The sequence below is a fragment of the Canis aureus genome, chromosome 8 (assembly GCF_053574225.1).
Source record: "Canis aureus isolate CA01 chromosome 8, VMU_Caureus_v.1.0, whole genome shotgun sequence".
NCBI classification, from domain to species: Eukaryota; Metazoa; Chordata; class Mammalia; order Carnivora; family Canidae; genus Canis; species Canis aureus.
Window position 1 is genome coordinate 68,738,161 of NC_135618.1, and position 27,456 is coordinate 68,765,616.

Genomic DNA, 27,456 nt, shown 5'->3' on the forward strand with positions numbered 1-27,456 from the left:
CAACACTCACCAGTTTGTACCGAGGAGCGTCGCCTTTTGCTTATATGGAATAATTATTTTCTCAAAGGGACCACAAGTCCCATGTCAGACTGTGCTGGGGACAGGACTGCAGGTGGGGTGACTTGCAGTTTTCAGCTACCATGCCCAGACTCTGGAGAAGCCTCTTCCTCCTGGGTCCTTGCTGCGGTCGCCTCTCCACGCACTCGACTCAGATGCAAGTACTCTCTCTCTCTCTCTCTCTCTCTCTCTCTCTCTGGGTCTCACCCTTGTCACACGCTTGTGTTGTCCCCAGGCATGTTCCTTAACCACTTCCTCCCAGTTTTTGACCCTCCAGTGAACACCCAGGGCCCTGATCCACTCTGTCTGAGCTGGGAATGCAGTGAAGCCAGTCTTCACGCTGGAAGGCAGCCTGGGAAGGAGGGATTGTGAGGTGCCTGACAGGCCTAGGCCCCCGGACACCCCTGGCCACAACCCTGCTGACACCTTGAGTTTGGACCTCTGGCCTCCAGAACTGTGAGGGAATACATGTCTGCTGTTTCGCTACAACCACACAAGGACCACAGGCTGGTGACATGTAATGACAAGGACTTCTGGGGCTGACACCAACTACACCCCACTTCAGCTGAGATCCATTTCCCAATTCAAGCCCTGTAAGCACATGCTCAGTCCAAATAACAAAAACCATTTACAATGAAGGAAGGAAAAGAGAGGAAGAGGACTTATGTGTCAATCATAACTCATCTTAAATTAGAATTCTGTGAAATGCGCATAGACAAAATCATTTCATGGCTTTTTCTTCTAAATTTGCTAAGGCACCTGATGATCACCAAGGAAGCCAAAAAGGGAAGCGTGCTAGAGCTGATTGTTACACTCTGGGGAATGTTGTGGGCACTTTTTCAACACAGCCATTATTAAAAATTAAATATGTGCCCAACACTATACTTCTACCTAATGCCACTGAACTGTATACTTAAAAATGGTTAAAATGGTAAATTTTTGTTAGGTACACATTATCACAATAAAAAGAATTTTAATCGAGAAAAATTAAATATAAACTCACAATGAATTATATTACAAAGGAAGGAAGCTTATCCCTCCCTACTTATTTTACCACATACTACTCGGATCTGTGCTATTGAGCTTGTTCATGCTACTGTGTGTGCACAGTGGGAATAATGGATCAGCACCTGCTGCTGTGCATCTCTTCTTGGCTCAAATGCGGTGAATTCACACTGGGAGTTGTAGTAGTCTGCTCAGATTGCCCTAATGAAGTGCCACAGACCCGGGGGCTCTCGGTTCTGGAGTCTGGGAAAGTCCCAGATCAAGGTGTGGGCAGGGAAGGGTATGTTGTGAGCTCAAGCCTGTGGCTTGTAGGCAGCACCATCTTGCTATATGTTCACAAGGTCTTGCCTCAGAGTATGTGCTTGGAGGAGGAAGGCAGGGAGAGGGAGAGACAGAGAGAGACCGAGAGAAAGAGAGAGAGCGAGAGAGCGAGAGCACTCTGCTGTCACTTCCTATAAGGACCCTGATCCTATAGGATCAGCCCTGCATCCCTGTGACTCCTTTAAGCTGCATTGTTTCCTTAGGGGCACCATCTCTGAATCCAGCCCCACTGGGGGTTAGGGCTTCAACATGTAAATTTGGGGGTGGACGTGAGACAGAAACCTTTGGGCCTCACAAGAGTTGCTAACTCGATACCGTGGGAGTTTTTACACCATGGAAATTGGCAAATGCTCTGATTGGGGCTTCATTTCTGGAGAGCTGTTTTGCAACATATACAGCCCTCCACTACTCGAGGGGAAGGGCAGACCAGGGTCTCCTCTGTGAGCATCCTCTCTCCTCCCAACCTGGGAGCTCAGCAAGGTCGAGGGTCAGCCCACGACCTCCAGGTCTCTGCCCCCTGCTGTCATCTCCTAGCAGCTCAGTGGACATGTGTCAGGTTGGCTGGGAGCTGGAATGTAGCCAGGGGCCATGAGGAGGAGGCTGAGAGGTGAGGAAGTCTCGGTCACAGGACACATGAAATGTGTGAATGTGACAGAGGCAGACTCCCCAGAAGGCAAGCTCTGGGTCAGAATGCTGGGCAGATGCCTTCCCTTCCCGGAGCCTGTTTTCTCATCTGGAAAGTGGGGACAACAGCCACCTCCCTTAGAGGGTCCGAGTGGAGACCAAATGAGCCAACAGAGAAAACACTGCACACTGGCTGGAATGCTACCTGGATCCTCATCACCTGACACCCACCCTTTAAAGATAAAGACCTCTCTGCATTCTCTGTCCACACCAGTCAGCCCTGCCCGCCTTGTGCACGATGCCGGGTGACGGGGACCCACAGCTCTGTGAGCCAGTCAGCCCTCAAGCATCTCCCTGTGTAGCAGGAAGACAACCTGTGAAAGGGAACCTGGCTGTTAAGGTGGCCCAGAGGCCTGTTGACTGCTGTAACTGCGTGGGGAAGTGTCACTGTGCACGGGCACAGACCCAACACCACAGCAGATATTTACTGGCGATGTGACCTGACGTGATGTTCATGACCTCCCTCAGGACCTCAGTTTCCTCCTGTAAGATGAGGACTCTTATAGACCCTGCCTGCCTCCTGAGATCTGGGGAGACTTAACTACAATTTTAAAATATAATTTTATTTGGATTAGTTTGAATCAGGTATGGTAAGACACAAAGACACAGAGATGATGATTATGAAATAAAAATTTATACTATCAGATCCCTAGAAACAGGAGGCATGAATTCCATGTGGGGCCATGTCGGGAGGCGCTACGGTCACCCAGGAGGATGAGGAAGCAAAGGGAAAACATGGGCAAGAACCTTTATCATAGAGACTGTGGAAAAGACTAGACAAAGCAGGATAAGCGAGCTGAGCACTGACCAGCGGGAATAATGTCAGCAGCTTCTGAGGATGAGGAGCTGCCCTGGGGAGAATGGGATAGAGGAATATTGCCCTCCTGGAGCATAAGAGCCAGATAGCAGAGGTGGTTTGGAGTGTGGGCTCTGGACTGGTTGGTGTGCGTAGGAAAGGCGTGCTCCTGGGCGTGTCTTTGCTATCTCTAGGACTGGCTAGACTGCGAGGGACAATGTCTCCCTGGCCAGTGAGGCCCCAGGTGTCAAAGCATCAAGAATACAGCAAGTATGGGACACCTGGGTGGCTCAGTGGTTGAGCATCTGCCTTTGGTTCAGGGTGTAGTCTCGGAGTCCATGGATCGAGTCTCACATTGGGCTCCCCTTGAGGAGCCCGCCTCTCCCTCTGCCTATGTCTCTGCTTCTCTCTGTGTCTCTCATGAATAAATAAATAAAATCTTTTTTTTTTAAAAAAAAAAAAAAGGAGAACACAGCAAGTAAGCAAAAGACCCAGCACCCAGTGAGCGGGAGGTGGCATCCCCTCTTCCTACTTGCTTCACATGGGTGAGTCTTCCCTTCCCAGCTGGGCTCTGGAGGGCTCACTGCATGCCTGCCCTCAAACAGGGCAAGGCAAACCCTCCCTGGACCCGTAACCCCTCCTCCAGATAGAAAACAAGAGGAAGTAAACAGAGTGCTGATGTCAGGAGCAGCACACAGGCAGACCATGGGGAAGGGCAGACACCAAGATCTGGCCCCCGGTTTCTCCTCCTTCCTTGTTCTCAGAAACCCATCATCATCTTCCCATACCTCCCGTGACCTGCTTCTGGGCCCCAGAGCTTGACCAGTGGCCTGACGAAAGCAGCCCTGATGAATGGCCTTCTTAGGAAGGGCTGTGGAGAGAGGAGATGGGGAGGTTAAGCTGCTGGGGGAGCTGGGAAGAAGGCCAGTCTGTTGGGAAAGCACCAAGTTGACAAGGGACACAGACCTGAGCATTGTCCACACTCTAGACCTGCCAGGTAGTAGGAACTGGAGTGAGTGAGGGGACCCCCTCTGAGCCTTTCTTTCTTCCTTGGTTGGGTGGAAATAAAATTCCTTTATCTCACAGGATTGCCCTGAAAAGGAAAAGTAACAGACAAGAGGGGTCCTCAAAGTCAGTGTCCTTGGGGATTCCTGGGTGACTCGGCGGTTTAGCGCCTGCCTTTTGCCCAGGGCGTGATCCTGGAGTCCCGGGATCGAGTCCCACATTGGGCTCCCTGCATGGAGCCTGCTTCTCCCTCCTCCTGTGTCTCTGCCTCTCTCTGTGTGTGTTTATCTCTCATGAATAAATAAATAAAAGCTTTAAAAAAAAAAAAAAAGTCAGTGTCCTTGCCCCAGGGCAGTGGTTCTCAAACTTCAACAGGGTGAGGTGGAGCCTGAGACTTTTCATTTTCACAACTTCTCACTTTCTGCTGCTCCACACCCTGATACCTGTGAGCGGCATATATATGAGGAATATGTGTGTGTACCTGTAGGAGGTGTTTAACTTTTTAAGGAATGGCGTGAATAGTCGTACCTCTTTACGTTCCCACCAGCCCCGTGTGACATTTCCAGCTGCTCCATATCCTTGCCAACACTTAGCGTACTAACTGCTGGTCTTTCCATTTAAGCCCTTACCAGATGGATGATGTGATCTCGCTGTGGTTTCATTCACATTTCCCTAATGACTAATGCTGTTACACATCTTTTCAAGTGGTTGTTAACTATATGTCTTCTTTGACAAAGTATCTATTCAGATCTTTAGCTCATGTTTTCAATTAGGATTTTTTTCTCAAATTTTGAGGGTTCTTTGTATATTTGGGATACAAATCCTTTGTCAGTTATGTGATCTGCCAATATTGTCTCCTAATCTATAGCTTCTCCTTTCTTTTTCTCTATAGTATCTTTTGGAGAACAGATTTCATATCGAGGGGCTCTAATTTGTCAATATTTTCTTCAATGCTTTTGGTGCTGAATCTAAGAAATCTCTAACTAACCCAAAGTCACAAAGATTTTCTCTCTTTTTTTTCTTGAGGTATATAATTTTAGGACTTACATTAGACTGTATTTCAAGTTAATTTTATATATAGTGCAAAATATGAATGGAAGTTCATTTTCTGTATATAAATATTCATTTGTTCCAGTTGAGAAAACTATAATTGCTCCACTGAATTGCCTTTGCATCTTTGGTAGAAATAAATTGACCACATGATAGTGAGTCTCTTCTGTACTCCGTTTTGTTTTGTTTTGTTTGTTTGTTTGTTTTATTATTATTTATGATAGTCACAGAGAGAGAGAGAGAGAGAGAGAGAGAGAGAGGCAAAGACACAGGCAGAGGGAGAAGCAGGCTCCATGCACCTGGAGCCTGATGTGGGATTCGATCCCGGGTCTCCGGGATCGCGCCCTGGGCCAAAGGCAGGCGCCAAACCGCTGCGCCACCCAGGGATCCCTGTACTCTGTTCTATTCCATTGATCTGCCTGTCTTGACACCAATACATCTTGATTACAGTAGCTTTATAATAAGTCTTAAAGTCAAGTAGTGTAAATCCTCCAGCTTTGTTCTTTGATTTCAGTTTTTTGGCCCTTCTACAATCTTTGAACTCCTATAGGAATTTTAGAAGTGGCTTGGCAATTTCTACAAAATAGCCTACTGGGGTTTTGATGGAGATTGTGTTATATAAACATATTATTTTGGGGAGAGTTGAAGAGTATTTTTTTTTTTAGTTGAAGAGTATTGAATACTGTTCATACTTATGCATGAAATCTCCATTCATTAATCTTTAATTTCTCTCAGTAATGCCTTACAGTTTCAGATCTTGCACATCTACTGTTGTGTTTATTTCTAAGTATTTCATATTTTTAAATTATTGTAAGTGGTACTGTTTTCATTTGACTTCCATTTTTTGTCATTAGTATATAGAAAAACAATTGATTTCTGTGTATTGTCCTTGTATCCTGTGACCTAACTTAAATCACTTATATAGTTCTAGTAGCTTTTCTATCAATTCCATTGGATCTTCTACATAAACAATCAAGTCATCTGTTTTTCCTTCTTTCTCTGTTTTCAAGAGTGTTTCCTTCTTCTTTCCAATCTGGATACCTTTGGGCTCAATTTTTAGACTCACAGAGTTTTAATTTGTACAAGTGACTGAGTAATGACACAGAGAGAGTAATCACACAGAAAGGTTTTTATAACTGACATGTCCTGTAGGGAAGGAAAATGCCATGCCATTGAGAGCCACCTGGGGAAGCACTAGAGGAGGCAGAGGCAAGACCAAGGGGAAGGCATAGACCACAGCCTTTAGTGTTTTCCCCTGGCAAGATAAGGCAAGGAAGGGGAAACAGCTTAGGATTGGCTAGTTTGATTAATTCCAGTGGGCTTTGGGTTATAGGTGCTATCTCCAGGTGTCTGTCACCTAGCATAGGGTTGACTCAGGGCAGAGGAAATATAGGCTTAGTTTGTGAGAGTTAGATAAAGGAGGTGGTTTAGAGTATGGGCCCTGGAGAGGTTACTTTGCATAGGAAAGACAGCCTCCTAGGAATGCCCTTTGCTATATCTAAGAATAGGCTAGCCTTGGTAGGGGCCATCTCTCCCTAGTCAGCAAGGCCACAAGTGTCAGAGCATCAAGAATGCAGAAAAATTTATAAAAGTAATTAGTACAATTATCTTGTGATGAATGAATGCCAAATACAGAAACACAGACTCTAAGAAAACAGAGAACACTTATTTGTCTTGCCTTATTGCATGGGCTAGAGCCTCCACTACAATCAATGGAGGCAGTGAGACCAGACATCTTTGTTTTACTCCTGGTCTTGGGGGGAAAGCAGGAGCAAGGTGAGGTATCCTGGAGGGGAAAGAGACTACAGTAGTGATGGATGCGGCCATGAGGAAGGGAGAAAAAAACTTAGGAAAACATGGGGGAAGATCTAAGGTGGTATTCTTAAAATATGGTCCATGGCTCATGGCCTTCACTTTGGCCCCATTCCTGATCATACAGCTTCTGACCCCTCCCCCATGCCCACCCTCTGGGCTAGAGAGCTGCATTTAGGTTCTGCCCATCTATGAATCAAGACTCTAGGTCCTCATCCTCCAGAAGTTCCTTCTGTGAGTAGAGCCACAGCTCAAGGCTTATTACTGGGCCCTCTCAATGCTGTTGGGAGAAGGCAAAATGAATAAACCCAAGGACCATATAACATCTATGAGCAGAAATCATGCATCACAATTCTTAGCATCATGGGGATCCAACTGGGGTCCAGGAGCTTGCACAGGACATGAAATGTGCAGCTTGCATCTAGGGAGACAGCATGTGGGAGCAGTGGGGCCCGAGGCACCAAGACAGCAGGCAATCTGCCAAAGTTTTTCTAGTAAACATATGTATTTAGTAAACATGCCATGCTGGGCTGGGGCACCTCCTACTGGCATCTAGCCCCTCCTTGGGCATCCTCACAAAGTGGAGACTGTCCAGCCAGGTCCCACAGCTAGTGAGACAAGGGAGAAATTGAACGCAGGTGTCACCCCTCAGACAGGGCAGGCTACCTTCTAGAGGAGCTGCCAAAAAGGCAGTTGGTCCCTTACTCTTTCTTCTGTCCACCTTCCCAGCGGTTACCAAGCACCTTCCACAGCCCAGAGGACTCTAGGACATTGAGACTCCGTTGTTGTTGTTGTTGTTGTTGTTGTTGTTGTTGTTGTTGTTGTTTTTATGATAGTCACACAGGGAGAGAGAGAGAGGCAGAGACACAGGCAGAGGGAGAAGCAGGCTCCATGCACCGGGAGCCCGACGTGGGATTCGATCCCGGGTCTCCAGGATCACGCCCTGGGCCAAAGGCAGGCGCCAAACCACTGCGCCACCCAGGGATCCCGAGGCTCCATTTCTTAATGGTACCTCAGTTTCCTGTTGGTGAAAATACATCCACCACACAATGTCGCAAAGATGAAAATGAGGCAATCATACTTTAGGTCCTGGCTTAGATGAAAGGATCCCATGAAAATGCAGAACCTCTCTTCTTGGGCCTATGAGGAAGTGTGAGAAAATGAGACACAGGGAGAGGCCAGAGGCTGCCTAGCAGGTCTGGGGAGAAGCATGGAAGAAAACTATGAGGATTGAGGAAGAAACAGAAAAGGAGAAAGAAGTCGGTCTTCTTGCTTCCACCTCCAGAAGACTAGGCCACTTCCTGTGATGAAATCACCCTCTGCCACCCCCACCATCTACTCAGTAGGCCAACACCAACCTCATCCTGGGGAGCGAGGGAGCAGAACCTCCCCAAACCAGCCAGGGACACCAAAGTCCCAGCCCCATTCTCTCACTCCCACCCACCAACAGTCACAAGGTGGCAGAGCCCTTCATTGAGATGGTCCAGGGACTGTCACCAGAGTGACTCATTACTGCTCTGGGCCTTATATCCCTCCTGTTCAAGGAAGGCTCCAGATTAGCCAGGGCTCTCACAGTTGTGGAGGCAATCACATAAGCAGCATTATAAAAATATAGCCTCCTGGGGCCCACCCCCCCAGAACTATGGTCCTGGGAACTGAGGCCCAGAGGTCTTGTGGTACAACCAGGCAGAAGCATCCAAAAGAAGCAGAACACTCTGTGGACTCAATGAGACTGGAGTTTGAGTCCTGGTCCTACCACCTGAGAGTCATGCGATCTGGGGCAGGGCTTCTCTGAGCCCTTGGTCTCATCTGTAGAGTAGGGGACAGAGGGACCTCCAGATCCAGTCTTGCATCCTGGGGGTCAAGGAGTGGCCTCCAGAAGGCACCCCCCTCACCTCTTAACCCCAGGGAGGGTATGAGACTGCACAAAGGGAGCTGACCAGGGGAGGGAAGGGACCTGGTAGGCCTGAGTCCGGCAGAGGGCTGCAGGGGAGCCCCTGCCTGGAGGAAGAAGGTCAAGAACATGCTGGATATTCCTGGTGCTGGGGCTGGAGGTGGAGGGCATCTGACCACCAGTAGTTCCCTCCTCCTTCTCTCTAGGGGGCTATAGTTGGGCAGAGACTCACGGCTGCCTGTCCTCTCCTAGAAGAACCAGACCTCGTCCTGCTGCCACTCCTTCACCTCGGATGACAGACAGAGGCCAGAAGACACCAGAGCCAAGAAAAGGAGAGCTAGAGATACAGTCAGTCAAACTGACTCCTAAGGAGACGTAGAGGTGCTAGCAGTAGCAAGGTCAAGGTGGAAGAGGAGAGGCCACATATGGCCAAGGTCAGAACCATGACCCTCAGCTGAAGGTAGAGGCTGGGGGCCTCTGTCATGGCTCTCTGTGCACTGACCACGAGGAAGCACTTTTGCAATATAGGAAAAGAAGAAACCAGATTGATAAAGGAAGTACTCGTTACTCTGAGGCCGGGTGAATCAGGGGAAGACATTCACCCACCCCTGCTCTTCTAAAAGAGACTGATCCACGTTCTCCAGGTGCCTCTTGATTCCCCAAGAAGACACCTCCTCGGGCCTCCCCTCTGGTCTGGACAGAGCTGCTTGTCTACTCTCCTGGGAGGAGAGTGAGGCAATGAGTCTGTCCTTGCTGCTGCCTCAGCTGCTGCTGCTGCTGCTGACTACTCTGCAGGCTGGTGAGTGTCCGGGACACTGTGGCTCTGCCCGGAGGCCCAGGGAGTCCCCAGGCAGGGCAATGGCTGGGCAGCTGGAGGAAGGATCTGCTGGGGTAGTTAGCCAGGCCTCCCAATCCCAACAAGCAACAGGCTGGTCGCATAGTGCTAGGTCAGCCCCAACCCTCCTCCCTACTCTAAGCCTGGCGAGGGGGACACCCAGACCAGAGGGCCAGTCCTGCCATCTGTCACACTAATGCCCGTGGGTGAGGGTGACAGAAGGGCTGGGGTTATCTTCTTCATCTCTCTCAGTGGCTTCAAAGTCTCTCCTCTCCTCCCTTTTCCAGGTAACTCAGCAAGATGTGATCCAAAAATGGACTTTAGGATGGACCAACCAAAGCACCTCTCCGCCCCCAAGGGTGGCACCATCCACATCAATTTCACCTTCTATTACTGTGGGGCATTAGCCAAGGATCCCAGAGTGAGTATAGCCTTGAAACGGACACATTTCCATGGGGAGGTCATCTACAACAGTACTAGGCATTTCGTCCATGAGGATTACAAGGACCGGATCATCCTGAACTTGCCAGAGGGTCAGAAGTCTGGCTTCCTGCAGATATTGAACCTGCGAGAGGAGGATGAGAATATGTATTTTTGCCGGGTCCAATTGAAGACACAAAGATTTGGCTTGCAGGTGTGGCAGTCCATCCTGGGGACCAAACTCACCATCAACCTCGGTGAGTCCTGATGGTGCTTTTATAGGCCATGGTGCCTTCATCCCCCCAGGCCTGGCCCGGGCCCCAATCTTCCTGCTCATCTCTTCTCAAAACTCCTCTCCCCACACCCACCTCCTCCCCAGGCCTCTCCAATTTTACTTTCTCCTCCATCTCCCCAAACTGGGCTGACCTCCTTGCCCACCCCCTCACTGCCCACTCCAGATCCAGGCCCCACCCCCTCTCCCCCAGCCTCAGGACCTCCTGGGCTCCCCAGTTACCCTCCCTTCCTGCCTCAAGCTGAGGCTCCAGCCCTGCCTTCCTACCCTCACCCCATGCCATCCAGGTGGACTTGACTTCTTCAGGATGTGGGCTGCCTTCCCTTTGTCCTGTGTCCCTGTTTGCAGCCCCAACCAGTCCTGAGTCTTGTGTCTCCCCACAACCATGGGCTCAGTCAGCACACAGCAGGTACCCGATGATGACCCGAGAGCCCTGGTCCCCTGGCAACCAACACCCCATTACCTGTTTTCCTCCCCCCACATCCTTCTCCTGTTCTGCTCCTCAGAACCTGGCCCATTAGCTCCCTGCCCCAGCCCCATCCCTCCTTTCCTTTCCATCTCCCTCTTCCCCTGCCTCCATCCTCCTTACCCTCCTTGCTTCCCCATCCCTGGTCCCCTCCTCTGCCTTACTGTCCCCACTGTCCACTCTGATCTGGCTCTTCCAGTCTGTCTTGGCTGCTGAGAGGCTCATCTGCTGCAGAAATATGGCAGCTCCCGCTTACTGTGCCCTGTGTTGGGTTGGCGACTTGCTATGTATCACCCTAGTTAACCTTCTCCACAACCCACAGCAACAGTAGGTACTGCTGTTGTCTTCCTGTGACAGATAGGGAAACTGAGGCTCAAAGAGCCTAAACAGCTGCCCAAAGCCACAGTTGTGGTGCAGGCAGGACTTGAACCCAGTTTAACCCCAGAGCCTCCACCCTTAGCCAGTAGCTGCTCAGCCTCACCAGCTGGCCTGACCATACTGTTGTCCTGACCTATGTTTCATCGAATAATGGGATGTGTTATGTGAATAAATCTTCTTGTTACTCAGTGGGGATTACTTGGGAACTTGAGCCAAGTGTGTGTCCAGAGCAGTATGGAGAGGGCACCTCACAGGAACAGACCCTGGGGGTGCACTGTCTGTAGATAATTCCTTAATAACTGAAAATCATAGGTTTGCTTTTTACAACCACTTGTGCTGGCAATTCTAAACAGCCCATCACTGCTCCTGGGGGGAAGGACACCCTCCGTGTCCCCAACCTGGTAACCGCTGCCCCATTCGACCCTGGTGCTGGTTTTAGAGCAAATGGGAAGTAGCTCACAACCTAAATAAGGCAAAACAGCCTTAGATTTACATTTCTGGCACCTCCTCCATCTTCTCTTAAATGGCCTTCTTGGGGAGATTTTGTCTCTCCTCAGAGCCCTCTTCCTCCTTCCTTAAATTCTCCTAACTTTTCTCTTTTCTCAGTTTCAGTCACATTCACTGAGTTTTTCATCAATAAATTAATTTTTTCAATTAATACAATTAATTGGATATCATGCTGAGATTTTTTTGTAAACAAAATACAGAAAAGTAAGAAAAAGAAATATTTCTGCCTAAGTGAAGTGCCACCATGTGAAGACATCACCCCAAAGGAATATTTGCAAAAAATAGAACTGAGAAGTTTGTGGTTGGCTTAATAATGTGTTTTATATACAGATTTTTCCTTATATAGCCAAATCTCATTGTATTCTTCTATGTAAATTCTTTTTATTTCTTAGCTTCAAATTCCACTAGGGGCTGAAAATATTTTAATTTCTTCTGATTTGTGTATGCTTTCTTTTGACGAGTAAAGCTCATTAATGTAGAGAGGATTTATTTTGGTATATGGTGTAAGGTAAAGAACTAAATTGATCTTTATACTGAGAAACAAATCAATTGTCCCAACTGCATTCATGGAATATTTTTTATCCCCTCCATTGACTCACAGGCCTGGCCTTTTTTGTAGAATAGCATCCACTTGTGGTCTGCCAACTCCATTTCCCTTTTATGTCTTTCTCATGTCGCTACCACACTGTTTTAGTGATTGTAACTTACTCACGCTTCAGTGGCTAATAAGACTACATCCATGAGAACCATGTCACTTCCTCAAAAACTTTATTATTGTTTTGGTCGATTGTTTCACATAAATGTCAGAATAAGTTGGGCAAGTTCTGAAGGAAACACCTGTGAGTACTTTTTAATTTGGAATTGCATTAAACCTATAAGGCAACTGACCAAACAAATCATGGCTCCTGTTTTATATCCCTCTGTAACCTTGGGAGTATTCTTCTAAAGACCATGTGAATATCTCACAAGATGTTTTCCTCTAAATCTTATTTTTATTATTAACATGCAACATTATTTTTTGAACATTCATTTTTTTATAATTTTAACTGGAAAATATTGTATATATTCTGGCCAAATGGTAGGTTATATGCATGTTTACCTCCTCTCTCTACCAAACACTACTAAAATGACAACAAAGGGAATTTTTTAAGACAAAATCCACAAGGACCAAAAACACGTGAGCCTTGTGGTCAAAAAACGGTATTTGGAAAGCTGAAAACAAAAACTAATGCATCTGGCCTAGGAGACTAGGGGAGCTTAGCCCCAAACCAGCAGTGGGGAGATCCAGAAGAAAGGAGATTTTTACATGCAAAACCTCTTGATGGTTAAGGAAAGGCTACCCAGAACCCCTGCCAGCAGGAGTGAAAGGATGTCAGAAAACTGGAGGACTAGGTGAGAATCTATTTAAGAAGCAAGGAAACCTCTATGCCTCCTCCCCAGTCAGCAGAGACTAGAGATTTGTTTTCCAGAAAGGATAGACCAGAGGGACTCTGGGATAGTACCCTAAGCATACCTGGGGGCAAGGGTTTGCTCAGTCCTTAAAACTAGAGACTTATTGAACTGATGAGACTCAAGGCCTTGCCCCCCCTTAGATGCCTCCCAGAACTCTGACAACCCAGCTGATATCCCCCACCCCATCGAAGGCAAGAAATCAGGAGATTCTTCTCTGGGAAATCTATCTGATGGACCCAAAAAAGAATCTAGAAATCCTAACAGATCCTACCACCCACTAGCTGACCAGCACTTTCTCCCAAACCACACACACAGCCTCCACTCAGCGTGGCTTTCTGCACACTGGACACCAGGGAGGCAAGGAGATGGGATCTGACCTCCTGTGGAATCCCCTAGCTCTGACAATTGACCCTCACCTCTGCTGTGCCTGGGATGCCTGAGGCTAAAGATGCCATTTTAAACTATTATTCCATTAAACATTTAAGGAATCTTTCCCCCGTGAAACACAGCAAAACAAATGGGGGGTGTTACTGAGAGGGGCTATCTGGAAGAAACCAAACAATGGAGGGAGAATAAAACTCAGATAACTACCATCTTCAGAAAGTTAAGAGAGTGCAAGCATAGAGCAACAGAGGGAGCTTTGCAAACAAAACTCTTGGGAATTTAAGCTATAATGGCAAAAATGGAAAACCCAGTAAAAGGATTGAGAGATCAACTTGACAGAAATGACTCAGAAGACAGACAGAGTCACATATCCGGAAGCTGTAATGGGTTGGATAGCAGCCGCCCAAAGTCATGTCCACATCCCAGCCCCCAGAACCTGGGACTGTTATCTTACATGGTAACAGATGTGACTCAGTGAGGACTTCTGAGGTGAGGTCATTTGGGATTTGCTGGGTGGGCTCTAAAAGCAAATGTGAGCCTCTTTCTAAGAGGGAGTCAGGCAGACTTGCCACAGAAGAGAAGGATGCCACAGAGCAGAGACTGTTGCAGCCTCCAGAAGCCAGAGGAAGCAGGGGACAGAGTTTCTCTCCCCCAGAGCCTCCCAAGGCTGTGCGGCTCTAGTAACACATTGCTCTCCAACCTCTGGCCTCCAGGATTATGAGAGACTAAACTTCTGTTGTTTTAAGTCACCCAGTTTGTGGTCATTTCTTACAGCAGCCATAGGAAAGTCACATAGAAACTGTAAGATAAGAAAAATTGAGGACTGGTTCAAGAGCTCCACCCTTGGAATAATGGGAGTTCCAGAAACAGAGAAGAAAGAAGGCTGTGGGAAGAACACATGGATGAAATAACTCTAGAAACTTTCCAAAACAAAGGAGCCCAGAGAAATGGGTAAAAATAAATAGACCTACCTCAGGACACTGCAACATGAAATTTCAAAATGTCAAGGACAAAATGATGATCCAGAAAATTTCCAAGGAGGACAAAACAGGCCACAAGAGATTTCAGGAATCAGAATGGCTTGGCGGTCTCCATGGCAACAGAGGAAGCTAGAAGACAACAGTTGAATGCCTTGAAATTCTAAGAGAAAATTCTTTCATTCATTCATTCATATTGAATGATTCATATTCATATTGATTAAATACCTACTATGTGTCAGGTGCTAATATGGACACTGGGAAACAGCAGGAAAGAAAAAAAAAGCAAAATATGTTCTCAACAATGCCACTTGCACATAAGTGTGGAAAGAAGACGGAAGAGAAAAGCTAACAAATTAATTCTATGTCAAATGGTGGTGAAAAGAGAGTAGAATCTGTGGGATAAAAGTTGCTAGGGGTGCCACGCTATTCAGCTGGAACAGAAAAGGCCCCAGAGATATTAGTCGGAGCCAGGAGGAAGTACTCACTTGAACAGGGTGATCGAGGAGAGTTTTGAGTAGAGCACAAGGTAGGGAAATCAGTCAGGGATGAGAGACACCTGGGACCATGCCCAGGCCTGAGGAGGAGGGTAGAAAGAAGGCACTGGGGACCAGCAAGGAGCTGTAGCCTCTGGGGAGATAGAGTCAACATGTCTGAGATGGTTAGTTCTATTTTTTAATTAAATGTATTTATTTATTCATTCATTTATTCATAAGAGACAGAGAGGCAGAGACATAGGCAGAGGGAGAAGCAGGCCCCCCACAGGGGGCCTGATGTGGGACTCCCTCCCAGGACCCCGGGATCACGACATGAGCCAAAGACAGACACTCAACCACTGAGCCACCCAGGTGTCCCTGAGATGGTTAGTTTTAGGTGTCAGCTTGACTACACTAAGGGATGCCCAGATAGATGGTAAGACATTCTTTCTGGATGTGTCTGAGAAGGTATTTCCAGAAGGGTTTAGCAGTGGGTGGGCATCATCTTAACCCTTGAGGGTCTGAAAAGAACAAAGAAGTAGAGGATACGCAGGGACCTCCATTTTTCCTGCCCTCAGACTTCGGAGCTTCTGGTTCTCGAGTTTAGAGTCACAATGAGTTTTATATAAATGGTCCCCTTGGTTCTCAGACCTATTGGTCTGGCTGGAAATTATACCACCAGCTTTTCTGGGCCTCCTGTTACAGAGAGCAAACTATGGCTTCTCAACTACCATAATCACATGAACCAATTCCTCAAAACTCTACATCTCTTTCTATATCCCATTGGTTCTATGTCTCGGAGAACCCAGGCTAATACAAAACCCCGTAGAGAGGGGGCCAAGGGCTATGCTATAACCCACCCTCCTCTCTCCATCTATCTCCTTTTTTTAAAAGATTTTTAAAATTTGAGAGAGAGAGATTGGGAGCACAGGTGGTGGGGAGGGACAGAGGGAGAAGGAGAAGTAGATTCCTCGCTGAGCAGGGAGCCCGAAGATGCTGATGCAGGGCTCAATCCCAGGACCCTGGGATCATAACCTGAGCCAAAGGCAGAAGCTTAAATGACTGAGCCACCCAGGCAACCCCCCCTCTCTCTATCTCCTGATGGTGACTCCCACTGGCCACTGAATAGGAATCAGTGGGTGAGAGAGCCCATGAATGGAGTCTACCAAAACCAGCCTCCAAAGGCACAAAGCAGGTTGAGAAGAGTTGGGGAGTGGATCTAAGAGAAGCCAGCAGAGAAATCCAGCCTAGGCACAGATCTGTAGGAAGTGAGGAAGAGTCTGAAGAAGAATGTTCCAGTCAAGAGAGATCAACATGGGCAGAGGCCATGAGGTGGGACAAGTATGGCTGAAGCAGCTGAAGAGGCTGATGGTGGCTGGAGGTGAGATCAGAACAGGCAGTGAGGGAAGGTCCTGTGTAGCTCTGAAAGCCAAGAAAAGAAGTTTTACTCAGTGCAATGAGTCTAGTGAGGGTTTCCTGCTGTGCTCTGATGTACATTGTACAAATGTCCCTCCAGCTGTTATATGGAGAATAAGACTGTAAAGATGAACAAGGTCACAAGCAGGGACACCATTGAAAGATGATGTGCTTTGAATAGGGTGACAACAAGGGCAGATAGAATGCTGGTTATATTTTGAAGACTAAGCAGACAGGATTCGCAGATGATGGGATGTGGGAATAAGAAAGAGAAGAAGCAAGAGTGACTCTAAGGCTTTGGGCCTGAGCATCTTAAAGGATGGTGCTGCTATTTATAAGGGGGATGTTGGGGAGGAATAGGCTTGGGAGAAAATCAAGAGTTCTGCTCTGGACATCTGAAATTTGAGATATTACAAGACAAAACAAATGGAGGCGTGAGTAGGCAGTAAGATACAGGAGTTTACTGCACAGGGATAGAGGTGGCTTAATATGTAAATTTGGGCAAGATTGGCATGTCACTGGTAGTTAATGCCATGGCACTGGATAAATTACCTGGGAAGTGAGTGTAGATAGAGAGGGGGTCCTAGGACTGAACTAAGGAGGTCTCATGAGTGTTACAGTTTGGGAAAAGGAGGAATCAATAAGAAGACAGAAGTTGCTGCTAATGAGGCAAGAAAAGAACAAAGAGAATGGTGTCCTAGATGCCAAGGGAAGAACCTATCTCATGAAACAAACATTGAGTGTTGGACTGTTGAGTAAAATGGAGAAAATGGGTGTGTGAGAGATCCAAATCCTCGATTTCAATGGTAGGAAGTAAATAAACACTACTTAAGACAAGTCAAGCAACAGCAATATATGCATGTGATTTCGGAATATAAGGTTGGGATGCCTGGGTGGCTCTGTGGTTAAGCATCTAATTTCGGCTCTGGTCATGATCTCAGGGTCCTGGGATTGAGTCCCACATCAGGGTCCCCACGAGAAGTCTGCTTCTCCCTCTGCCTATGTCTCTGCCTCTCTCTGTGTGTCTCTCATGAATAAATCAATAAAACCTCTAAAAAAGAAATACAGGGTTAATGTCAGAAGATATAGCTAAAGGTGGGCTTATGCAGGGGACTGCTGTTTTTACAAACTGTATGGAATTTGTGGATTCTTTAAATTATGTGCCTGGGTGGCATCTGATTGTAGCCTGGGTGGTACAGTTGGTTAAGCATCTGTCTTGGTTTTTGGCTCAGGCCCTGATCTCAGGATCCTGAGATGAAGCCCACGTTCTGCTCCACACTCAGTGGAGAGTCTGCTTGAGATTCTCTCTCTCCTTTTTCCTCTGCCTCCTGCCCCTGGTGCTCTCTCAAATAAATAAATCTTTTTAAAAAATAAACTTGTGCCTATACAAGTTTAATAAATGTTAAATTTTGAAACTAATAAAGGTACTGGTAATACTTGCACATCATTAAAAAAAATGATCAAACAATACAGAAGAGAGTCAAATGAAAAGTATATTCCTCCCTCTGCACCTTAACTAACTCCCCAGCCACTATTTTCTGCAGAAATGTTCTAACAGATATAGATACATAACACAAATAGAATCAAACTGCATACTATTCTGCTTAACAACTTGTTTTTATTTCACATACCACAAGTATCTTTCTATTTCAGTACATATAAGCTCCATCTTTTTAAAAAAGGCTGCAGGGTGTCCCACGGCAGCAATATATCATGATCTGCTTACTCAGTCGGCTGTTTAAAGACATTTAAGTTGTTGCCACATTACAAACAAAGCTGCAAAGAACACCCCTAAAAAACATAGGCCTTTGAATACTTGCTCAGCATTTCCACAGGATAAATTCCTAGCACTGAAATCATTGGGTCAAAGAGTATGCCTGGGTATTTCACATTTTACAAATGCATTCCCAGAGGTTGTGCCAATTTACCCTTTCATTGTGCCACGCCAATACTGGGTATGTTCCTCCACTCAGATCAGTAAAAAACACTGGCTTTTGTCATTTCAACTTGCATTAAAAATAAAAAAGATATGAACGATTATTAGCATCAGGATTATGTCATCATTTTATGAAATGAATTAGAATTGCATCATTTTCCATATTTCTCTGTGTTCTAGAATATATCTGGGAATTAATCGTTCCTTAAATTTTCACAATAATTTGCCCATAATACCTCCTGAGCTTGGAATCCTTATTGATAGGTAGTTCTTTAATAGAATTCTCACTTTTTTTTCAAGTTAATTTTTAACAGAATCTATTCTGGATGTGGGGCTCAAACTCATGACCCCAAAATCAAGAGTCTCATGCTATTTGATTGACCTAGCCAGGTACCCCTAGAGTTCTTACTTTTTTGTTTACCTATCACTGAAAGTGTACTACTTCTTAACTCCATTTTCAAAAATATTTACTTCAGAAAATCATCCAATTCAGAGTCTTTAAAATTTATCAATCTATAATTGAGCACATACTCACAAATGATTTCAAGAGACTCTTGTTAGGTTTGCAAGAGTCTTTCTCTTTTCTTGTTTGTTTCTTGTTTGTTTTGTTTGTTTTTCCCCTAAATAACCACTTCCTGCATTTATTTCTATTGTCTTGTTTCCTGATAAATTTATTCCTACGTAGGTTTCATTACATTTATCTTCTGAGGTTTTTTTAGGGCTGGCTTCTTTCTGGTTTGGATACTTTTTCTAAGGAATTGGATATTCAGTTCGTTTTACAAATTTCTTCTTGTTTGAAATAATAAAAGCACTTAATACTATGAACTTGGCTTAGAATGTGGCTTTGGTCATATTCTAGGATGTTTTAATAAAAATATGTGTTCCTCTGGTTTTTATTTCTCTAATAACATGTTATAGACCTTTCTTTAAGGCTTTAAAATTTTTATCTCAATTAAAAAATATTATTATTCCTTTCTAATGAGGGTCGACAAAATTTGGTCCACCCTAACCCGAAGATTTTATTATAGTTGATTTTTTTCCTGTGGCTTTGTATTCTATCAGTGCATTAAATATCTATAATGGTAAAATCTTTTTGTAGTAAGTAAAGTTCGATATATATTAATTTAATCTTAAAAACATATTTCTAATAAATACTAGGTGCTCCACAGATGTTTTCTCACTTATTAAAACAACCCAGAAATGACAAATACCATTTGGTTCCACTTATAAGAGGTTCTTAGAGCAGTCAAATTCATAAAGACAGAAAACAGACCAGTAAGTGCCAAGGGCTAGGGGAGGAGGTGCATAGTGACTGTTTAATGGGGACAGAGTTTCAGTCTGAGAAAATGAAAAAAGTTCTGGATAAGGATACTGGTGATGCTTGCACAATAATCTGAATATACTTAATGCCACTGAATATATATACTTAAATGTGGTTAAAACAGTACATTTTGTGTTACCTATAGTTTACCACAATGAAAAATGTTTTTTATAATCCTGTGATTTAGTGATCCCTATTTGTTGGCAATGAAATGAGGTTCTGAGGTCACACCACTTAATCAGAGGTAGAGTCAGGATTAAGTTGGGTGATGTGCATTCATTACCCCCTCCCTGTGTGAGAGCTTCAGAGAGTTGCTCCACATCCTCAATATTCCCCAAAATGGGAACACAATGTGACAGTTTCATCCAAAACCTCCAGTCCTATAGGGGAGAATCTGCTAAATTCGTGTGTCTTCTCAGCTCCCAAGACAACCACCGAGGGCCCCACAAGCACTGCCACCACCACAGCCGCCACCACCACCACTGGACTCAGTGTCTTGGAGGGGAATAGGAGCTCAGCATCTTTACCCCTGAGTGTGGGAGCTGCTGTTGGGGCTGGTGCTGTGCTCATAATTGTAATTTTGGGACTGATCCTCTACCTCCGGTGGAAGAGAAGCAAAGGTAAGTGGTTCTGGGCCACCACCACCCCCTCCTCAAGCTTCCCAACTCTTTCTCGGAACCAGCATCATCAGAATGACCCCAGGGCGTTCTGCATTTAAAAATGCAAATCCCAAAAAAAAAAAAAAAAAAAAATGCAAATCCCAGCTGGCCTTGAGGTCTGGGCTTGGGAATCTACATTTTTAAAGATCTCATCAAGTGTTGGCTGTATGTGACCAACTTTGAGAACCATTGCTCCAAACAAATCTCTCTCCACAAATCTGATCATTTTCTAGTTTTTGTGGCTTGAGTTAATAATTTCTCAGCAATCCTTACCTTTTGGTTCATGGGAAGAAGTTTTCTGGGAAGAGTAAGGAAAGAATAGAGGGACAGGAAGTTGGCTCAGCTCAGCAAGCACTGGTTGAGGGCCTATTTCCCAAGGTCTGGCCTGTAATTGGAGATTACAAATGTAAATAAAGCATAAGTCCTGCTTTCAAGGAACTCAGTGGTGGAGGGAGTGACTGCCTCATATGGAAAGAGCTGTGGTAAGATGGAAGGAGGGAAATCATGGAGGACTTCCCATAGGAAGTGACCCTGCAAAAGTCTCAAAGAATATAAGCGAATTACCCAGGCAGATGGTGAGTGTGGTGAAGAGGTCACTGACTATGCAGGCACAGGAAATCGGTGTGGGAACTCTAAGTAGCTCAGTGCTGTGGAGGCTGGAGATAGGAGAAGAGAACCTTGTAAGTCACACCCAGGAGCTTCTGATTCCAGAGGCAACATGAAGCAGGGAAATGGCAATCTCAGCTTTACCTTGCAGACACATCAGTCTGCGGTGCAGGGGTGGGAGGTGGGCAGGTGGGGCCAGTCTAATGCAGTGGATGGAGGGAGAGAGCCAGACCCTGGAACAGCCAACAAGGGAAAACCAGTAAGACTTGGTGATTAGATTGGTGTAGAGCTGAGGGAGTGGGAAGAACTTGGGTGAATGAGTCCACGGTGAAACCATCAAGCAAATTAGAGAACACAGGAGGTCAAAGGCCATGTTTGGGGGAGAATGATGGTTCTTTAGTTTGGGATAGGTTAGAGTTGCCTGTGTGGCACCTGACTAGACTTGTTCATCAGAAATTTGGATATATGCATCTATAGCTAAAACAGAGGACAGGGCTAGACGCATTAATTAGTCACACCCCAACACCCTCCAGTAACGATCTGAAATTCCTCCAAGAAAATTTTCAATGAGAGGAGATTAGCCCTAACAGATATTAAAGCACAGAGGTGAAGAGCATAGAATCTGGACTGCCTGCAGTCAAATCCTGGCAGAGTAAACTCTGGTGCCATGGTAGTATGACTCTGTGCCTCAGCTCACTCATCTCATTCTAAAATGAGAATAATAATAGTACTTACTCTGGGGTTTGTCATGACAATTAAATGTAATACATTGAGAATAGATCCTGGCACAGAATAAGGACTATATGATGAGCATTAGCACTTATAATTATTAAGCTGCAATAATTAAAACAATTTGATACCATCATAGTCATACACAGATAAACCAATGGACCCAAAGAAAATACCCCAAATACAGACAGAAGGAAAACAGACCCAAATATAGATGAGAGTTCAGTAGGCTAGAAAGTAGCATGTCTCACCAATGGGAAGGTGAGTCATTCAATACATGGTGCCGGAACAGTTGAGCAGCCATTTGAGAAACTAATGTTATTTCATAATTTGCACCAAAATAAATTCCATGGAGATCAATCAAAGAGTTAAATGAAGGGGGAAAATAATCCCAGTACTAGAAGAAAGCATGTGAGACCATCTCATAACCATGGAGTGGACATGACCTCCCTAAGTATGACATAAAACCTGAAAGCCGTGAATAAAAATATTGATAAACTCAATCCTATACAAACAGTTTTTCATTCCGCAGAGGAAAAACCACTCTAGAGTGGTTGTCTCTAGAGTGAGGATGAGGGTCAGAGTTGAAGAGATGTGATAGTCACTGAGGAAATGGAAGGTGGAATTTAAGAACTCTGTAAAAGCATCGCTGCACAGGATCATATTTCCCCCAGCAGTATTCAACCATGCAGCTTTAGAAACTTCTAGAATCTGTTGGTTAGAAGTTATGTTCACCTGCTGGTGTCAGAGGCTAAAAGTAACAGAGCTTGAACAAGACAGAGTTTCTTGTTTCCCCTCATATAAAAGGATGAGGAGGCAGACAGCAGAGGCCACTGTCCTCAGGCACTCCAGCTTCTATCATCCTGCTCACTGCCCTGACTACTGGCTTCTATCCTGAAGGTTGCCTCCTGGTCCAAGATGGCTGCTCAGACTCCAGCCATTATTTCTGAATCTAGGCAGGAAACAGGAGGGAGGAAGAAGAGACAAAAAACCATGCTGCATCTGTCCATCCTCCTTTTAAAGAATCTTCCTGAAAATCCTACCCACAACTTCCCCTTGAATCCTATTGGCTAGGATGTCATCAGATGTCCACATCTATCAGCAGGGGAGCACACTGCCACCCAAAACAAAGTCAAGGTTCTCTAACTAAGGAAGAAGAAATGAATGGATATTGGGTAAGCAAATGGCATTCCCTGCCATAGGCCACATCCAGAATGAGAGATGTGTCAGCTAAGTGTGGCCTAAGGACAGGGGAACATGGAAGGTCAAGGAGCTAGTAAGAGGGCAGAAGTGGACAGTAGAGGGTCAGCAGGGAGCTTGGATAGTCTGAAAGAAAGTGGCTTATTAAGGGGCAAGAGTTCAGGGGCAGGGAGTCAAAGCACAGGTATAGCAAGCAGGATGATGGTAAGAAAAAGCTGGAAGGAAACAAAGTTGTAGCATAAAGATGATGCTGATCTTTCGGAGTTCTCAGTCCCAGAGATTTAAAAAAAAGTCCAGGGTATGGCAGAGTGGAAGTCCGTGGAGTTTGGGGGACATGGAGTCCCATGTGTTCAGAGGGTTGTCTCCGTGGATGATAGGGACCTCCTGGGATGGTGGTGGGTGGTGGAGGGGATGTCTGTGAACCAGGGGCCAGTCCTTGGGAAATGCTGCAGAGAGACACAGGAGGATGAGGAGGGGAGAGGGCGGTGGGGAGACTGGTGGGATTCAGTGGGGGAGGGTGGGGAGGAACAGGCTACAGTGCAGACCCAGGCCCCAGCCATGAGGTTCACAAAGCAGGAGAGAAACAGCTGCCGCTCAGGAAATCACAAAAAGCCAGTGTGTCAGGGCAGGAGGGTTCAGTGAGTCTGAGACAAGGGTGGAAGGAGAGGGATCGGTGGGCAGGGCCTCAGCAGTGGAAGGAGCAAGGTTGAGGGATGCTTGGGGAAGTCAAGGAAGGGGGAAGGAAGCAAAGGCAAAGTTGACAAAGAGAAAGACAGACAGACAGACAGAGACAGAGAGAGAATAGGTGCAGGTAAGAGCTGTTCTCCTGATTTGGTGTTGAGGACACCAGAGGACAGGGTTGAGCAGCCTCAGGGTGCCAGCAGGTGTCACTCTGAGTCCCAGGTGGGTCCAACAGAGCTGCTCCACTGCCCTGGTCTCTCTCGGGGTTGGTCTAGGGGTTGGTCTCAGAGCACACAGAGCAGGAAGGCAGGGAGGAGAGATGCCCTCCATGGATGGCACCCTGACACGCTGCTGTTCCTCTACAGGTCTACAGACTACAGCCAGAACCGTAGCCAGGTGAGAGCTTGTCCTCTTGGGAAACAGGAAGTTCCTCATGGGAAAAGCACAGGGCACCTGTCACTGCTCTCCTCCTCCTTTCCCAGTGGGCGTCTCTCTTTTTTTTTTTTTACATATACTTTTTTTTCATATAAATGTATTTTTTATTGGTGTTCAATTTTCCAACATATAGAATAACACCCAGTGATCATCCCGTCAAGTGCCCACACCTCAGTGCCTGTCACCCAGTCACCCCCACTCCCCCCACCCCCGCCTACCTCCCCTTCCACCACCCCTAGTTCATTTCCCAGAGTTAGGAGTCTTTCATGTTCCGTCTCCCTTTCTGATATTTCCCACTCATTTTTTCTCCCTTCCCCTTTATTCCCTTTCACTATTTTTTACATTCCCCAAATGAATGAGACCATATAATGTTTGTCCTTCTCGATTGACTTACTTTACTCAGCATAATACCCTCCAGTTCCAACCACGTCAAAGCAAATGGTGGGTATTTGTCGTTTCTAATGGCTGAGGAATATTCCATTGTATACATAAACCACATCTTCTTTATCCATTCATCTTTCGATGGACACCGAGGCTCCTTCCACAGTTTGGCTATTGTGGACATTGCTGCTATAAACATCGGGGTGTAGGTGTCCCGGCATTTCATTGCATCTGAATCTTTGGGGTAAATCCCCAGAAGTGCAATTGCTGGGTCATAGGGCAGGTCTATTTTTAACTCTTTGAGGAACCTCCACACAGTTTTCCAGAGAGGCTGCACCAGCTCACATTCCCACCAACAGTGCAGGAGGGTTCCCCTTTCTCCACATCCTCTCCAACATTTGTGGTTTCCTGCCTTGTTAATGTTCCCCATTCTCACTGGTGTGAGGTGGTATCTCATTGTTGTTTTGATTTGTATTTCCCTGATGGCAAGTGATGTGGAGCAATTCCTCATGTGCTTGTTGGCCATGTCTATGTCTTCCTCTGTGAGATTTCTGTGCATGTCTTTTGCCCATTTCATGATTGGATTGTTTCTTTGCTGTTAAGTTTAATAAGTTCTTTATAGATCTTCGAAACTAGCCCTTTATCTGATACGTCATTTGCAAATATCCAGTGTGCGTCTCTTTTTTCTGAGCCACTTCCCTCCTCAGCTCCTAGCCTCCCTCCTTCCCTCCCTCTCTCTGGAGGTTTCTTCCTCTTTACCTTCCCACCTCCCCTTCTCTCCAGTCCATCTTCTCAAATTCTTTCTTTCTCTCCAACTCCCCCTCCCTCCCTTCTCACCTGGGAACCCACCAGAAGACCTGAGATGGGTGGAGCTGGTGTTCATTCTCCAGTCTGTACCAATACCATGCAGCAGACAGGACTTCACCCTTTTCATGGCTCTTCCAAGAAGGCTGCTTCTCCAGGACCATCCGCCTTCAATGGGCCCTCGGGATCTCTACTGGCTACACTGCAAACTGACTCTCAACCTTCCAGGAGACCTCCTGAGAGTCTCAAACCATAGCTCATCTGAGACTGTCAGGGGGTCACAGAGGCCCCACACAGAGAACCAGCCCCACACAGGTTTGAACTCTCTTCTGCACAGCCTCTTAGCACACTTCCCACCTTCTTCTTCCTATACAGGGGATCCCTCCAAAATACTGAGGAGAAGTATGAGAACATTGGGATTAAAAGTAAGTTCTTGGGACACCTGGGTGGCTCAACGTATGGGCATCTACCTTTGGCTCAGGGCATGATCCCAGGTGGGATCCCAGGGTCCTGGGATCAAGTCCCACATTGGGCTCCATGAAAGGAGCCCACTTCTCCCTCTGCCTGTGTCTCTGCTTCTCTCTCTGTCTCTCATGAATAAATAAATAAAATATTTTTTTAAAAAGTAAGTTCTTAATATTGTCACTCCCTGCTGTCCATCTTGGCCTGACCTTCCCCAAACACTCCCTGCTCAAACACGTAACCCACCCATCCCTCCTGCCTGACCCTGGTCCTGACTCAGCAGATGACCTCACTGCTGGAGGCCTCTGCCCATTTCTCTACCCTGGCCAGCATGCCACCTGACACCCCCCATACACACACTTCTTGGTTTTTTTCTAGGACAACAAACAGACCCCAAGCTGGACCCCAAGGTAAGCAGCTCAAGCTAGAGCTTTAAGGAATCAAAGAGAAGTTTGGAGAAGCTGGGGTGGAGGGAAGAGAGGGACTGTGGTCACTTAGGTGTGGAGCACCTAGGTGTGGGATTACTCCCTAAGGTGGGGACAGCTTCCCTTCCACTGTCTCACCCCCTTCTGCCTTCTCCACCAGGATGAAGCCCAGGATAATGGCGGCATCCTCTATGCCTCCCTTACCCTCTCCAGTTCCTCCTCACCAGCAGCACATCCCCCCCTTCCCAAGAAGAGCCCCCAGGAGGAGACCCTATACTCTATCCTAAAGGCCTAATGGGTGGGATTGAAGGATGACCTCCTTAGACTAAGCTGCAGAGCGGGTCACAGCTTCTGATAACAACTCTGGCCAGACACAGAAGACTCAGAAGTCAGGGGGTGTGGAAGGCCACCAAGGACTGCAGAGAAACAGAGCCATCTGCTCCAGTGCCCTCTCCACCTTCCCAGCCCTGCCCACAAGAATAAAAGAACCCGCTGAATTTGCCCAAAAGCATCTAAGGAAAAAACTGATAGCACCTTCAACTTCTGTCTTTTGCCTCTTGCCAAAAATGAACTATAATAAACAGCTCCCACCCCAGATCCCTCCTCCAGCACTGGAGTTCCGGGACTGCCTCCAGGCAGGGAACAATAAACCCCAAATGCTAGTAGCCAGCCCAGAAGCCAGGGTCTGCCCCCCCATCTACCCATTCTACTTCCTCTACCATCAGAACCAGCATGTTCCGTGGGAAGTGCACAACCTCATTTAAGCATCTCCAACCACCTGACCCTGGACTGGTCACAATCACCTGAGGCGTGAAGAGATCTATAAGTTAGTGCTTTCCTCAAAGCCGCACACCTATTAAGGCTGAGCCCGGGTCTGAACCCAGACCTGCCCATCTTGACAGCCTCCTCCCAGAACTCGGGTGTCCCTGCCTTCCCAGATTCCTTTACTGTGCAGGCCTCCCACAGAAACAGGGATGCGCCACAGGGAGCGGAGCAGAGGGAGGGAAGCCAAAGGAGAGCATGTAGTTAGAGACAAACTACTTAAAGCAGTAACCTGTTTATTAACACATAAACTGCACAGCTGTGACTGTGGCCGATCAACAAACCCCACATGTAGCAGCTTCTCAGGGACCCTCTGAGGGGCTTTCTCTGCTGCTCACAGGGAAGGGGGTGAGAGAGCAGCAGGGAGGCAGGAGCACACAGCTAAGCTATTCCTCAAAGAAGGCCAAAGTGAACTCCCCGGGGTCGTCTCCACACTGCGGCTCCTCCAGCTGCTCTGGCTCTTTTCCAACATCTTCCAGGATTTGCTCCAGATCCAGGTCACTGAAGGCTTCATCGTCAGGAGGGACACTTCCAGCTTCCTGAAGACACTTCCAGCCTTCTGTCCCCATCACAGGACAAACCCCGAGATGAGCTGGTGGGGTCAGGCCCTTTGGTGCCATCCTAGCTTCTTTGTCCTCAGACAAGCTGATTACTGAGTCTTTGCTTTGGGGAGCTCTAAATTTTTTCTTAGGACCTACATGAAAAAGTGATATAACGGAGAGTCCTAATAGGCCATCTGGCCTTACCTTTTACAAGTTAAACTCCTAA

General features: G+C 46.5%; 2 protein-coding genes across 16 annotated transcripts in view; one reads left to right on the forward strand and one right to left on the reverse strand.

The window, feature by feature from the left end:
- The window catches only part of ZCWPW1 (zinc finger CW-type and PWWP domain containing 1), a 75,289-nt gene that overhangs the window by 17,008 nt on the left and 30,825 nt on the right, over window positions 1–27,456 (reverse strand). For 12 of the 15 annotated variants that reach the window (XM_077907985.1, XM_077907984.1, XM_077907983.1 and 9 more), the window contains one exon: window positions 26,908–27,382. In XM_077907985.1, the coding sequence (XP_077764111.1) occupies window positions 27,075–27,382 (308 nt within the window). In that variant the 3' untranslated portion in view covers window positions 26,908–27,074. Of the gene's footprint in view, window positions 1–2,664; window positions 3,735–3,829; window positions 3,957–3,986; window positions 10,025–14,329; window positions 14,468–26,907; window positions 27,383–27,456 lie in introns of those variants that run through there. The other 3 variants (XR_013385381.1, XR_013385380.1, XR_013385382.1) reach the window with 3 other exon arrangements.
- PILRA (paired immunoglobin like type 2 receptor alpha) lies at window positions 9,144–26,463 on the forward strand. The gene is made up of 7 exons (XM_077908002.1): window positions 9,144–9,423; window positions 9,747–10,136; window positions 19,904–20,104; window positions 23,725–23,755; window positions 25,355–25,404; window positions 25,820–25,851; window positions 26,027–26,463. Exons 1-7 carry the CDS (start codon window positions 9,363–9,365, stop codon window positions 26,159–26,161), a joined length of 900 nt encoding a protein of 299 aa, XP_077764128.1. The 5' UTR covers window positions 9,144–9,362; the 3' UTR covers window positions 26,162–26,463.

What these genes read in the sequence shown, in the direction of transcription:
- PILRA (XM_077908002.1), top strand. Translation starts at nt 9,363, where the DNA reads ATGAGTCTGTCCTTGCTGCTGCCTCAGCTGCTGCTGCTGCTGCTGACT. An exon ending in GCTGACTACTCTGCAGGCTG is followed by an intron (nt 9,424 to 9,746) that starts GTGAGTGTCCGG and finishes TCCCTTTTCCAG; the next exon opens with GTAACTCAGCAAGATGTGAT. An exon ending in CCGGTGGAAGAGAAGCAAAG is followed by an intron (nt 20,105 to 23,724) that starts GTAAGTGGTTCT and finishes GTTCCTCTACAG; the next exon opens with GTCTACAGACTACAGCCAGA.